Source organism: Lichenostomus cassidix, chromosome 2, assembly GCF_008360975.1.
Source record: "Lichenostomus cassidix isolate B80296 chromosome 2, HeHo_3.0, whole genome shotgun sequence".
In the NCBI taxonomy this organism is placed as follows: Eukaryota; Metazoa; Chordata; class Aves; order Passeriformes; family Meliphagidae; genus Lichenostomus; species Lichenostomus cassidix.
This window is the reverse complement of record NC_139482.1, coordinates 33,422,857-33,437,016: the sequence shown is the minus strand read 5'-3', so window position 1 is coordinate 33,437,016 and position 14,160 is coordinate 33,422,857. Positions and strand designations below refer to the sequence as shown.

The 14,160-nt window shown below is 48.0% G+C and overlaps 3 protein-coding genes and 1 long non-coding RNA gene across 5 annotated transcripts in view; 3 read left to right on the top strand and 1 right to left on the bottom strand.

The window, feature by feature from the left end:
• HOXA5 (homeobox A5) overlaps positions 1 to 14,160 on the top strand; it is a 315,710-nt gene that overhangs the window by 282,053 nt on the left and 19,497 nt on the right. The window lies entirely within an intron of this gene.
• Positions 214 to 4,006, top strand: HOXA10 (homeobox A10). Its single transcript, XM_085050975.1, has 2 exons — positions 214 to 1,091; positions 2,506 to 4,006. The coding sequence occupies exons 1-2, from the start codon at positions 272 to 274 to the stop codon at positions 2,778 to 2,780; spliced, it is 1,095 nt and encodes a 364-aa protein (XP_084907101.1). The 5' UTR covers positions 214 to 271; the 3' UTR covers positions 2,781 to 4,006.
• LOC146441114 (uncharacterized) lies at positions 8,833 to 10,389 on the bottom strand. Its single transcript, XR_014849788.1, has 4 exons — positions 10,257 to 10,389; positions 9,995 to 10,116; positions 9,785 to 9,860; positions 8,833 to 8,970 (listed from the first exon to the last, which is right to left on the bottom strand). It is a non-coding gene; the product is annotated as an uncharacterized LOC146441114 (long non-coding RNA).
• On the top strand, positions 8,941 to 12,424 carry HOXA9 (homeobox A9). 2 transcript variants are annotated; one of them, XR_014849787.1, is made up of 2 exons: positions 8,941 to 10,616; positions 11,029 to 11,238. XR_014849787.1 is itself a non-coding variant. In XM_085050979.1 (2 exons), the coding sequence occupies exons 1-2, from the start codon at positions 9,368 to 9,370 to the stop codon at positions 11,265 to 11,267; spliced, it is 786 nt and encodes a 261-aa protein (XP_084907105.1). In that variant the 5' UTR covers positions 8,941 to 9,367; the 3' UTR covers positions 11,268 to 12,424. The 2 variants fall into 2 exon arrangements, 1 of the variants encoding a protein (XP_084907105.1); XM_085050979.1 differs by having other exon boundaries at positions 8,941 to 9,914; positions 11,029 to 12,424.

Sequence of the window (14,160 nt, the reverse complement as noted above, 5' to 3'; positions counted from 1 at the left end):
CCTTCCCTTTCCCCTTCTCGGGAGCGCGGCTCCCGCCTGGGCGCAGGCGCTCGCCCATGTGGTCGAAGCGCGCGCCTGTGTGTATGGAAATCCATATTACACATTAATATACATCTATCTTCCAAATTCAGAGGTCGACCTGAGAGCAGCTCTGTGCATACGAAACCAGACGGGGAGGGGTTGCTGGGGAGGCCCGGGCTTCCATTGGCTGCAGGCGCCTGCCGTGGTGCGGGGGTATCTCTCATCATATTCAGCATGTTTTGCACAAGAAATGTCAGCCAGAAAGGGCTATCTGCTCCCTTCGCCAAATTATTCCACAACAATGTCATGCTCCGAGAGCCCGGCTGCAAACTCTTTTTTGGTAGACTCCCTGATCAGCTCGGGCAGAGGGGAAGCGGCGGGAGCAGGAGGCGGAGGCGGAGGCGGAGGCGGCTACTATCCCAACAGTGGTATCTACCTGCCACAGGCGTCCGATCTGTCCTACGGGCTGCAAAGCTGCGGACTTTTCCCCGTTCTGAGCAAACGCAATGAAGGTACTTCTCAAAATATGGTCCCCAGCTCGCACTCCTACGTGTCAGGGATGGAAGTGTGGCTAGATCCCCCCCGGTCCTGTCGCATGGAAGAGCCGGAGAGCCAGCAGGCCACCTCGTGCTCCTTCGCTCCAAGCATTAAGGAGGAGAGCTCCTACTGCCTCTATGACTCAGAGAAATGCCCCAAGGGCTCGGCCGCCACAGACCTCGCTCCCTTCCCCCGGCTGAACGCCGAGGTCAGCCCGGCCAGCAGCGGCGGCGGGGTCCCCGTCCCGGGCTACTTCCGCCTCTCCCAGGCTTATGGCACTTCCAAGAACTACGGCGCGGGGCCAGCCGGGGCTGCCCCTTTCCCTCCGCAGCCCCCCGGCCGCTTCCAGACTCCTCCATCTTTGCCTCCCGTCCCGGACGCGGGGAGGAAGGAGGATGAGGAACGCTCCCCAAGCCCCTTGGCGTGCGTCTCTCAGAGGGAGGACGAGACTCAGGCTTCATCTTCCACCGCAGAGGAGCTCTCTCCAGCTCCGTCAGAGAGCAGCAAAGCTTCTCCCGAGAAAGAACCTGTAGGTAAGCGAATGATGATGGTGATGGTGGTAGTGATGATTAAAGAGAAAAAAAGAAAGAAAGAAGGAAAAAAATAGCCGTTGAGGATCATAGCGGCATTGAGATGCGAAAGGAGGATCCCAGCTGCCCCGCGGGGCTGCCAAGAAGCGCTGCTCAGACTGACCTTCTGAACTTTGTAATATTCGGGCATGGGGTTGCCGTAAAAATTAATGTCCATCCTATAGTTTAAAACCCTTAGAGCCTCTGCTATGGGCAACTTCAGCCCGCATGCTGCTTAAACATATAGAAAAACAAGATCAATCTCTCCCCCGTGATGTGAAGGTGCCTACCAGATAACAGAGATGTTTGTAAAGCATCCAAAATAAGCAATAGACAGTGCCAATAAATAAACCTATTAACGCGGTAAGTTATATTTTACGATCCAGAATGCTTTTCGGAATAACAGCCGCGCTGAAATGTGCCATCTATGAGGTGCTATCAAATTAGACTGATGAATGCATGGCAAATATCCTTCAGCATCTACATTAGATAACAGAGCTGTTATTTATACATTTCCTTATTTATTTCCTATTCGGGTCCCCATGGCAAAAAGAACTCCTCTTTCCCGGACGGCAGATTTTTCAGGAGCTTCTCTCCCGCCCGCATTTCAGACGCCCTGTTATTCCTTTCTGGCGACCCGTTGGAAAGTAGCATCAAAAAAAAAAAAAAATAGAAAAAGAAAAAAAGGGTCAGTAAAAAACTATTAGAGAGCCAACCCCAAACCACTAACCACACGAAGACATCAAGGGATTGGTGTTACCTCTTTCCCAGCCAGTTCCACTGATAGAAATAATTTCTAAACGTTTTTATTTTATTATTATTACTGTATTTTTTCTTCCCCGAAATGGTTGGAAAAGAGAAGGCCATGGCGAAACTCTGCGGAAAGGCAGAGGCTGAAGGCAAGGAGGCTCCGGCTCCCCATCTCACCTTGTTTTCCACCTCCTGTGTAGCACACTTACAAAGTCCAGATCCGGAGGCTTTGTTTCTTTGGAAGCAGGTGCCTGGGGGGAAGGAAATAAGACTGCAGGCCCTTTACCAAGCTGCCCCCAGTACCAGAGCGCTCGGAATGGCCGACAGGGAGAGGGTAGGAGCTCGTTTTGGAGGGTCGGAGATGAAGTACACTCTGGGGCACGCAGCCCCGCCGGAGGCTGTCCGGAGGTTTTTGAGCAGTGGCAGTGCTTACCCGGACATATCCTAAGCCTTTGGGAAACCGTTTTGAAGCTCTCGGTTCCCACAAGGACACCCCACGTTCCAACTCTCCGCAGCTGGCGGAGGGAGCCCATTGCACACACGCACAGATGCTCCTTCCACCCGCTCCCCCACAGCTCTTTGCCTCCTACCCGATGGTAACGTCCCTTTTTTACTTTCTCAAAACTAGGCAATTCAAAAGGAGAAAATGCAGCAAACTGGCTCACGGCAAAAAGTGGCAGAAAGAAACGATGCCCCTATACCAAGCATCAAACTCTCGAGCTGGAAAAGGAGTTTCTATTCAATATGTACCTGACTCGTGAGCGTCGCCTAGAGATCAGCCGCACAGTCCACCTCACAGACAGACAAGTTAAAATCTGGTTTCAGAACCGCAGAATGAAACTGAAGAAAATGAACAGAGAGAATAGGATTCGGGAGCTCACAGCCAACTTTAATTTCTCTTGATGAACCTATAAACACATCTTTGTGGTTTAAGGAGCCAGTATCATTTTCCTAGGCTATATCCATCCGCACCTGTATGGATTAACGATTTTAGGCGCTCTCAATATGTCCTTAACCTCTTAAGAGCTACTTTGGGGGGTGGGCGGACTAAAGTCACGCTAAAGCACAAAATGCCGTGTGTGAACCTCCCCTCTTCCTTCAGCCTTTCCCGGGGCCAATTTGTTCCTCTAAGCTTTGAAACACAGAAAAACCATTTCAGGAGCTGCAAATATGTTTCCCCCTATCTCTCTCTCTGAAAGTAAACAATCTTGGTAAAAGGTGCATTCTTCTAAAATATAAGTGCTGTAACTTGGACTGTACGTAGCTGCACAATGAAGAATAGAAGCGTTGCCATATTTCTATGTATTGGGAGCTTTCCCCTTCTCTGTTTGCCTTTTCTCCCCCTCCCCCTTTTTTCCTTCGAAAAGCAGAACTTAAAATAATGAAATGCAGGCATCCTTAAAAAAGGTTTCAAGGGAACGGGTGTTTTGGGTTTTTTTGTTTGGTTGGTTTTTTTACTTTACCTTGAAAGTCAATATTACAGCTTTAAAATTGGCCAGGAAAATGAAATATCTTCTCTTTAAAGGTATAAAAGGGTTCGTTTTATTCATGGACTAAATTATTACACTTACCTCTGAATTTCTCTCGCTGGTTGTAGATATTTACTTAATGTAGTTTTGCTTAAATATGTGAATTTGGTGATTTTCTTTTGTGTCTATATATAACGTTACCATTGGTAACGCATGACAAGCACACAGAAATTACCCCTTGAGAAGAAAATAGTCACTTTTTTCCTCACTAATTTCACTGAAAATTATATATCCTGAACATCAGATGGACTTTCTGAGCCAGAGTCTGAGATTGCGAGGGAGAATATGTTCGTCTTCCTTTATACTGTGAAGTTACATGCATTAAAGGGTCAAGCATATAGGTGAAAAAAATTAAAAATATTAAAAAAAAAAGAAAGAAAGAAGGGGGAAAGCTATAAATACAGATATGGATAAATGTCTATTATTATTAAAATGCCGATACTGTTTTAAGCAAATGCATTCTATCGTTATTATAAATGTTAGTTCTAGCTATTCTAGTTCTTACCTTAAATCGGAATAAATTAATATTGTAATGCTGCTGTGCGTGAAAACGACGATGTTTATGTTCTCATAGAAGAATAAAAAAAACCGTGGAATGAATCCTTTTAATTTTACCTCTTTTTGTGACTGTTTATCCTCAGGTTCTACTTTATGTCTTCGAGAACTTTTACAACAGGAATAGTTGCCTAAACCCCCTGCAATTACTTTAGGAATCTATTTAAATATTACCTAGACGGTCGTAATTTGTCTGGGCCATATAGCGATGGTGCTCTAAGGTTTGTCGGCTTTTGTTCAGTTTTATGACTTGCTAGTATATCTGGATTGTTGCTGTCTTGAACGAGAGGTTTCAGTTGACTGAGGAACTGCATAGACTGAGGAAGCAAATTACTATTTCTTGAGGGTAGGGAAACGATATATTCCTTTTCTTTCTTTTTTTTTCTTTCTTTTTCTTTTTTTTTTTTTTTTATTTTAATCGAACACCTACAAGCGTGCGGAGATCTTTAATTCCAGAGGACGTTGACAAAATTCTAGCTTTATCTCAGGGCTGAGAAGAAATCGTAAAGGTGAGCTCATGGGGAGGGGGGGACCCCAGCCTCGCCTCCCTGCCAGCGGGCCCCTCCAGACAAGGCTATTCCCTACCTGGCTGCATGTGGAAGAGCTTATTTCACACAGGGTGACCTTTTTTTTTTTTTTTTTTTTTTTTGCATCCTCTCCTCCTTGCTGCATGCTTATCTAACACAGTCTTGCACAAAGGGAGGGCAAAAGGAAGGCTGGAAGAAAAGAGACAGCTAATGCTTCCTTGCAAGGGTATTTGTATGCCGGGAGGAGGGGGGGATAGACTTTGAACCCGGGCTTCTTGGGAGCCGTTAGCTTTTCGTGATGTAACATTGTCGTGCACGGCCCTTTTTTCCCCGATTACATCTGCATGGAAAGGCGAAAGCTGCCCGCGCGCGCGTGTGGGTGGTTGTTATTATATTTTACTCTTGTTTTCATTAACCCACCCGAGGCTGGCCGGGGGGCGCGGAGGGGCGCCGGCGGGGTGGGCGGGAGGGCGAGAGGGATGTTTTAGTCACGTTTCTGGTTTTATTTTCGTAGCGGGATCCTTGCGTTAAGGACCACGGCAATGGGGAAAGTAATAATTAGCGCCTGAGAACTGCTCTGTGGTTTAGGTAGTTTCATGTTGTTGGGGCTCCACCTTTCTCTCTACAGCACGAAACTGCCTTAATTACTTCAGTTGATATCATCACCAGGTATGCTTGGTGCGAGGGTCCTTTCTGCCCGAAGAAATCTTAGCGCTGAAGTGAACTGTAGGCGTCAAGTCCCAATGCCATTGTTTCCCATCTGCAGCGGAGCCTCCTTTGATTCCTCAGATAAACACGGCAGCCGAGGGGGGAAGCTTGACAAGTTCTTCAAGGTTAGCTAGCTCTTAAGCGAGTCCCTGCCTGCTTGCGGGTTTTTAATATATCTCGTTGGCTGCATTCAAGGTCAGGTGCGTTTTTGCATTCCGCTCGGCGTGGGTCGAGCTCGGGGGGCCGGGGGGTGGGTGACTGTTTTATTTTTCAATCTGGATTTATTAAAAACCGAGAGACCTGAAAGCGTGCCTGGAGGAGGGGGTGGGGAGAGATCAAATCTGCCTGCCCCGCTCCAGGCATCATCAAAACCAAGGGCCCGGAGCGCAGCGCCCACGGCCGGCTGGACTCACTCGCGGCGGGCGTGCCCGGCCCCGCCGGCGGCCCTCGTCCCCCGCGGTGAGGCGGCTGCGGCTGCGGGAGGCTGGCGCAAGGCTCGGCCCGCTCCGCGCCTCCGCCGTCGGGCCCGCTACCCCGGCGCTGCCCCGGGGGCGCCGGCTGCGCCGCGGCCCGCAAGGCCTCGGTTACGATCACGATTGCCGTGCGGTCTCTCCGCGGCGGCGGAACGGGCAACAGCGACCTCTCCGGGCCCGCCGCCGTCGCCGCCACCGCCGCCTTTTGTGTTCGCAGCGCGACCGCGGGCAATGGGCGTGCTCCCGCCGGGCCCTCCGCCGGCAGCCAGGGCCGGCGCGGCCGCGGAGCGGAGCACCCCTCGCGGAGGAAAGGAGGGCGGGGAAAAAAGACAGAAAACTCACTCGTTGCGCATTTATTTCTAAATTTTTTTTTTTTACTGGTCGTTATGATTTTTGCCTTGAAAAAATAACAATAGTAAAACCTAAAAACTTTTTCGAAACTTCAGGCTGGGCTGCAGGAGCTTAAAAGAGCTAGGATAGCGGATTTCAGCCATCCTTAGAAAAGCAGACGTCCCTGGCCCGGGAACGAGCAGAGCTCTGCATTGCAGTCAAATTTAAGTGCTTGTGTTTGCCTCTACACACAAGGTCTGACTGGCTATCTGCAGGGTCTGTGTACATTTCGGGGAGTGTATTTACAGTGCCTATGTCTGTGCGTGCCTGCATGGGGTTTTTTGCCTCTGCCCTTTTGATTCCCACTTAAATCGCCTCATCCTGATTTTGGACTGCTTCCTCTAAATTCTGCATCATTTTTTCTCTTCACTGTGCCAAAACCCCTCATGCACTCGTACCACCACTGGTTCCGTGAGAGAGCTCTGCAGTGGCAGGAAACCCTGGGGAAAGGCGATCCTGAACTTCCCGTTCAGGAGAGATCGCCAACGCCCGCGAATTCCTGCCCCGCGCCCGCGTATGCTCCGCGCCTCCGTGGTGTGTGGCTAATGAAGCAGGCCTTGTAGATATCCCCCCAGCTTAAAAACATCAGAATCCTTCCTGATGCAGACGGGGGTCAGAGCTAGAGGTATGGGAGCTCTGCTAACTCGGTTATATTGGGATGGAGGACAGGGAGTATTTTTTCGGACACGATCGCTCCAGCAGTGCTTCGTTGCTGGGAATTCCGGTTTCATATAGCATTTTTATGTGAATGTCGGTTTCTGTCCTGTTTGGGGTCTTTTGCCCCAGAAGTTGTAAGTCACCACAACCTTAAGTCATTTGCAAAGCAAATTGTTCAAAGCCAAATCGCCCTCGTGGCTAGTATGAAAAAAATACTTTGGGTGAAAATGGACCTAAAACCGCGATAAAAGAGTTGAATATCCCAGCTTTACTATCAGCAACGTGACTGCGTGAGAAATGTCTAATTATTTGCTATATTTCACTTCTTGCTTTCTGTACAACCACTCCTGCCTCTCGGATGCTGGCAGTGAACAAATGCGGAATTTTACAGGGGAAATAAAAATGCAGTCACGTTCTTTTAAACGCTATTGTTATTGTTATTCATTTGCTATTAGTTTTGGTGAGGAACCAAAAAAATGAAACCCGCTGCTGAAGTTGAGAACCCAAATTCGAACATAAACATCCAGGACTCCTGCAGCTAAGATTATTTTTTCTGAATGGAAAAAGGAAGTTCTACAATCACATTTCACCACAGCTGACTCTTAATAATAAATACAAATGACGTGGAGTTCCGTCTTTCCAGGAAAGAAATACAATTATTTTTTTCTATTATAGAGTGTCTATACAATGGGAAGAAAAAAAAAACCGAGGGAGCTTTATTAGCATTTTTTAAATTATTAGAAAATAACGGGCCCCTTGTTTATTGAGATCTTGCAACTGTTCCACAATTTTCGAACTCTAATGTGGGATAATAGTTCCATTATGCGCCTTTGTAATTTTGAATGTGGGAGAGAGCGGTGTTAAAATAGGACCTCTGTAAGATTTCGCATTAAACTGTTGAGAAGACATGAAAAGAAAAAGAAAGAAGGAGTGCGAGAGAGAGCGAGAGACAGACAGCCCACATAGCGATGTAAAACTAATTAGAACCACACTTTCGCATGCACAATATTTACACGCGATTTTATTCATTACTCAGTCGTCCCTACCATTTGTTGGGCTCTATTTTCAATACAAGATATTTTGAGTTAATTGAGCCTCTCACGGAGATTTTTTGTGCCCCCTGCATCTTAGTGACCGCGCTCCTTCGGCGGCCACGGGGATAAACAGCGTGAATGTCCGCCAGGGAGAAACCAGGGAGTCGCAGGCATGTTTGCCAAGCGCTCAGCCACGACTTTAATTCCTAACACTGGACTTGGATCTGGCCGCCTCTTACTTTCCCCCGTGCACCCTCCCCTCCTTCTGCGGAGGATTGTAACCCTCCGCTCGGCTTCCGATGCCGCTAGCGTGTGTCCTGCAGTCACAGGAGGTGCCAGCAAATAAATAACTATATTTGCACATAAATTTGATTCACCAGAATGCGGGACGGCCGACTGCGAACGTCCCTTTGATAGCCGCCTGGAGAAGCAGGGTGCCTTTCGGCAGAGGGGAGACGGGGCATTTTCTCCCCTTTCCCCCCGCTGCTTCCCTGCACAGTTGAAGAATTAATTGTGGTGATAAATACCGCCGCCCGGCTCTGCCCGCGCTCCTTCCCTCCCGGCCGGGACGGCGGCTCCTCTCCGGCCGCCGCACCGCCGCCCAGCCCCGGCTCCTCTGCCCGGGCTGGCGAAGGGGTCCCCGGTCCAAGGGCAGGGGCGGCGGGGAGAACGAGGAGGGTGTTTCGGTCACTGCCGCGCCATGCCCGGCGGGGTGGGGTGGTGAAGTGCAGTTTGGTGCGGGCCAGGCTAAATACCGAGCCAGCGCCTGCCCCTGTCCTTCTCCGGCCGGGCGGGGAGGGCCGGCTTTGCGCCGGGGTTTCGGAAAGGGGATACGTTGAATTTGACTTTCCGCTGCCAGCTCTGAGGCGAACGGAACGGTATTATTTACAGTGGGTTCCCAAACTAAACACAATAGTATAATTTAACCTTTCCAAGCACTCGTAAATTTTTACTGCTGTGAAACACAGCGATGCAAATGAGCGCGCTCATAGTTACTGACTTAATAACAACCCCGTGGCTCCCGAAACAATAACTCCTTATGAAATATAATAAATGTATATTTAAATACAGTATACCGCAACTACTATTTTGCTCTTTTTATTGCTTCAGTTATTGTATCATTTTATGTGAAGGTCTCCGATCACAAGGGTGGTGGGATTTTTTTCCGCGGAGAACACGACCCACTGATGGGATGATTAATTATGATATAAAATAGTCCGCTTAAACGAAAAAAAAAAAAAAGAAAAAGAAAAAGAGAGAGAGGGGAGAGAGAGAGAAAGAGAGAGAGGGAAGGGGGGCTGTAATACGGAATCTGATCTTTTAATCTCAGTTGGACGCAATTAAAACAAACCCCGCCGTATAACTCAAATATCCCTTTGCATAAAAACATATGGCCTCGCTATAAAAATTATGGCTGGAAAACACTGACCCATTAATAGCCCGCGGACTGATTTATACTTTATTGTTCTGCTCCCCCGCCACGTGACAGGCGCAGCCAATGGGCGCCTGCGCTGCCCTCAACTTATTACTGACTCTACTTCTCCGCCAGCACCAAGTTGTTACGTGAAACCCGCAGCCCCGAACCGCGGCGGGTCCGCCGCCGCCCGCCCGCCCGCCATGTCGGCTCCCGGGACCCTCAGCAATTACTACGTGGACTCCTTCCTGGTGCCGGAGGGGGACGAGCTGGCGGCGCCCCGCTACGCCCCCGCCCCGCTGGGGCCGCCGCCGCGGCCGGCGGCGCTGGCCGAGCACCCCGAGCTGGCCCCCTGCAGCTTCCAGCCCAAGGCGCCCGTCTTCGGCCCCCCCTGGAGCCCCGCGCACCCCGCCGGCGCCAGCGGCGTCCCCGCCGTCTACCACCCCTACGCGCACCACCAGGCGCCCGTGGCACCGCCCGACGGCAGGTACATGCGTTCGTGGCTTGAGCCTGTGCCGGGCTCCTTGTCTTTCCCCGGGTTACCTACCAGCAGGCATTACGGCATTAAACCTGAACCGCTGGCGGCCAGGAGGGCTGACTGTACCACGTTTGACACTCACACTTTGTCTCTCTCTGATTATGCTTGTGGTTCTCCTCCAGTTGATAGGGATAAGCAAAGCCACGAAGGCGCATTCTCTGAAAGCAATGGAGAAAGTGAGGCAAACGGAGAGAAACCGCAGATCGATCCAAGTAAGTGGGACGGCAAGGGTAATGGACTTCAGGGCTCTGCGCCGGCCGCGGGGAGGTGTGGAGGTGCTGGGGCTAATTACCCGGCCGAGCACCGGCCGCTGCCGCCGCCGCTGCGCCAGCCCGCCGGGGTCTGCCATCTGCAAAAGCCAGCGCTGCCTTGCTCAGGCTCGAACGGGATCTAAGACGGCTCTGGCTTTCCAGGCTGAAAGGAAAACAAAATCCACCCTACAACTGCAACTTAAACAAACATTAAAAAAAAAAAAAGAGAGAGAGAGAGAGAGAAATGCAATAGCCGCCCATGCCCGCTCCTGCCACCCCAGCAATTCAGCAGGACGTGCTCACATCCTCCTCCCTCGCCGCGCTCCCAGGCGTGGGCAGACGCCGGGAAGAGGGTGCCTAGAAAGCATGGGATGTGAATCTGATCTTTTTTGAGATGGCTCTTAGGCCAGGGCGGCTATGGCTGGGCTGAGAACAGAAACCTCGCCGTTGACTTGGTTCCTCCCCTCCCCCTCTCGTCTCCTCGGTGGAAAACCCCGGGCTGGATGCTCCCAGGACTACGAGACTGGTGGCAGAGCGCCTCGGGATTACTATCGCGATTAACGCCGTGCGAATAAGGGTCCTAAGAGGGCGAGGGTTTAATTATGCCAGCTGTAGACTAACTCGCCAGCACCCTGGGTCTTGCCAGGGATGACACAGGAGAAGGTAGAAATTAAAAAGAGAAACAATTTCGATGACATGTTGATCTGGCTGGTCACTCCCCGGGCTGGCAGTTTGAGGTGTGGGGAGGCCAGGAAGGAGGGAGGGAACTAGAGAGAGAGGAAGAGAGAGGAGGAGAAAGTATTTAAAAATTGTATTCTACAAACAATAAAAAGGCTAGGGGAGGCGGGCGCAACGGGGCTTGGCCGCGTGTGGTTGCGTGTGACCTCCCCATGTGTCTGTATTTTGGAGTCCATTGTGCCTCATGATCCTCACGATCCTGTGCCTGGGGAAATGAGAGCCACGTCCTAAACACGAATACCGTGACACCTGATCGGCTGTTTCTGCGTGGATCTCCCTCCCAGCCCACTCCCTCCACCCTCCCCCTCAGCCTGAACTTCTGTTGTTTTTGTTGTAGATAATCCAGCTGCAAACTGGCTCCACGCAAGGTCCACCAGGAAAAAGCGATGCCCTTACACCAAGCATCAGACACTGGAACTGGAGAAGGAGTTTCTGTTCAATATGTATCTCACTAGGGACCGTAGATATGAGGTGGCCAGACTCCTCAATTTAACAGAGAGACAAGTGAAAATCTGGTTTCAGAACAGGAGGATGAAAATGAAGAAAATCAACAAAGATCGAGCGAAGGACGAATGATGACGACACGTAGGTTAAATTGAAAATGCGTAAAGTAAAAGGAAAAAAAAAAAGAAAAAGTCAAAACAGACAAAAAAAAAATCATCCCCTCCAGCCCTGCCATGCAATGCGTCTGGGTCCAGGCCTCATTTTTTCCCTTGGCAAATTCTGATTATGATTGTACAATGATAGTCACAGAGGCCAGATTGCCAGGAGAGGTACAGTAAGACTTTTAATTTTCTAATAGGAAAAAAAAAGGGGGCATTAGCACGAAAAGGCTGTTTAACTGGCTTGTATAAATCTACCTGTTTCTTCACTCACGGAAAGAAAAAAAAAAGAAAAAACTACCTTTTCATAATGCACAACTATTTACGGACTGTATAGTTTAGTCCACGTAGTTAATTTTATTCGCTCTTTGCGTGGCAGAGAGATCTCTGCTCTAATACTTGAACACTGTGTTTTATTGTGGTAATTATGTTTGTGACTCAATTTATGTGCTTGGGTGCTGTACCAGATGTAATGGTGTAAGCTAGAATTCAATTTGAACTCAGGTTGTTTATTATAAAAATTGCATAGAGTATAGCTCTGTAGTGTATTAAGTCTTTTCTGTATAATTAGACAGTTAACCTTTGATTGTAAAATATATATATTATATATATCCCAATGCAAAATAATAAAAAAAAAGGTAGAAAAAAAGTTCGTTCGGGATGTTTGGGAATTACGATTCCCAAACAACGAAGCAAGTCATTTTAGTATGCACAGTTGATATATATATAGTACTGTCTTTGTCTGTTGTATATATAATCTATATATTAAAAAAAAAGTAAATAAACAGACTAGCTTAAGTATTGTTTTTGCACCAGTGAGCAGTTAGCAGATTTCGGAGCTATACGTATATGTGAAAAGGGTAACTACCTATGGTTTATGTTTGAATTTTAATCGAATGATTTGATGGTTATTGTAATGAAGGTTAATTTTATTGATAATAAATTATACATTATAAAAAACTACATTTGGTTATTGTAAATTTGTATCGATTAAAAAAAAATCTGGGAAGTTATGTTGATGCAGAACGTACACTGTCTATTTTGAAATAGTTACCTCATGGCCTACTGACCAAATCGTTGTGTTGAAATGATATTTAACTTTTTGCCAAATAAAATATATTGATTCTTTTATATTTTGTGATGTTTTAACATTATTAAGGAGAGATTCTTCCACGGCACACCGAATCTCGTCAGCAGATGTGGCAGGGCTAGGGCAGCTGCGGAGGTGAGACAAGGAGCGTTATTATTTCCGAGCCGTGGCAAACCCACGGTTCTATAAACGCGGCCCCCAGGTGATGGAAATTAGGGCTCATTTTTATCCTAAATGGACAGGTTCGGGTCTTAATTGCCATAGCTTCTCTGAGCGTAGGCATTTCTTCCGCCCTTCCGTGTATGATTTGGTAAGCTGGTGCTTAGCAGCGTGCAGAGAGAGCCCCTCGGATGGCAGCGGAACACTGTGCCGAGCTAACGCCGTTTTAATAAAATTCGCTGCCGAGGCGGGGGAACTAGGACCAAACCAAAATGTCCGACGTTCTTTAATGCGGACAATAATGTAAATCAGCTCAGACAGCGACATTTAAACTGAGATTTTTAATTAGGCTCCACAAGAAAATGTCCAGCGCTAAGCGTGCTTCCACAACCCCTGTGAGAAGGCTCGCCTTGTTAGGGCGTTCATTTTAAATTCGCTTCTAGAGATAATTGCCCATGCAAAATATGTTATTTCAAACGTCATCCACTTTTTTCCTTCCCTTGTCTTCACTTTTGGGTTTTTTTCCCCCCTTTTAAATGTCCTGTAGCATATAAATACAACCCGTTACGTTTTACTAGCGCCTCAGATTATATATGTATTTATAGATAGATATAGATACAGATAAAATTTTACTGACAATTATGGTAGAATTTATGGTGTCAATTTTAGTCGCTGATTTAGCCGAAGGAAGGCGGCGGGCTGGCAACAGTCCGCAGCAGAGAAGACGAAATAATATTTGTTTTTAAAAAGAGAAGGATGGATTCTTTGGAGTGGAAGATTTCCATACACCCCTTCCCCATTGCACCTACGCCTCCCCCGCCGCCCCAAGCCAAACCAGGCTCAACAACAAAAGAAAATAGCGAAGTCTATGAGCTTGCTGAAATTTACTCTTGTTTTGGGCGGACATCTTACTGCTCAGAGTGGATATCCTCCATAACATGAATCGCAGCACAGCCCTGCACCACACCGACCCTTGTTTGCAAATATGGCGAATAACAACAAAATCCTTCCTGTTCTACAAAGGTACCTACACACACACATGTATATGTCTATCTATACATGTATTTAAAGCAAAATAGGATGGAACACGCTTATGGTCTGGGCAGAAGTTGTTGTTAGGAAAATTCAGAGCCATACTACAGCGCAATAAAAGAAAATGACTGCTGTAACCGTTTATGGGGTGTAAAACGCTGCAGGGCTAAAGACAAAACTTAGGGAGCCGGCAAGAAGTTTACAGATGTGCAGAACTGCGGGAGGAAGAAAATGTTTTTGACTTCACCTTAAAAAAAAGCCAAAAAACGGAAATAAGTCCGAGGTAAGATTTGATGAGTTCTAATTAGCAAAAGGGAGCTCGTTCTGCTGTGCATACACAAAAAACCCCCTAATTGATCCCTGAGCCAGTATTTGGGGATGCTGGGACGCCCTCTGTTGTTGCAGACAGAGGCAACTTCAAAGAATCAGCATTAAGAGTGTGTAATAAATGACGGGTCTGCAAACTGTCTGGAATTCGGCTCTTAATGAGTTTACAACTGTCCAGCCACAATTAAGATTTTCTACAAAAGCCTTTTCATTTGTTTTGTCTGGCTGTTTTAGATAAAGCGGGAGAGCGGAAATAACA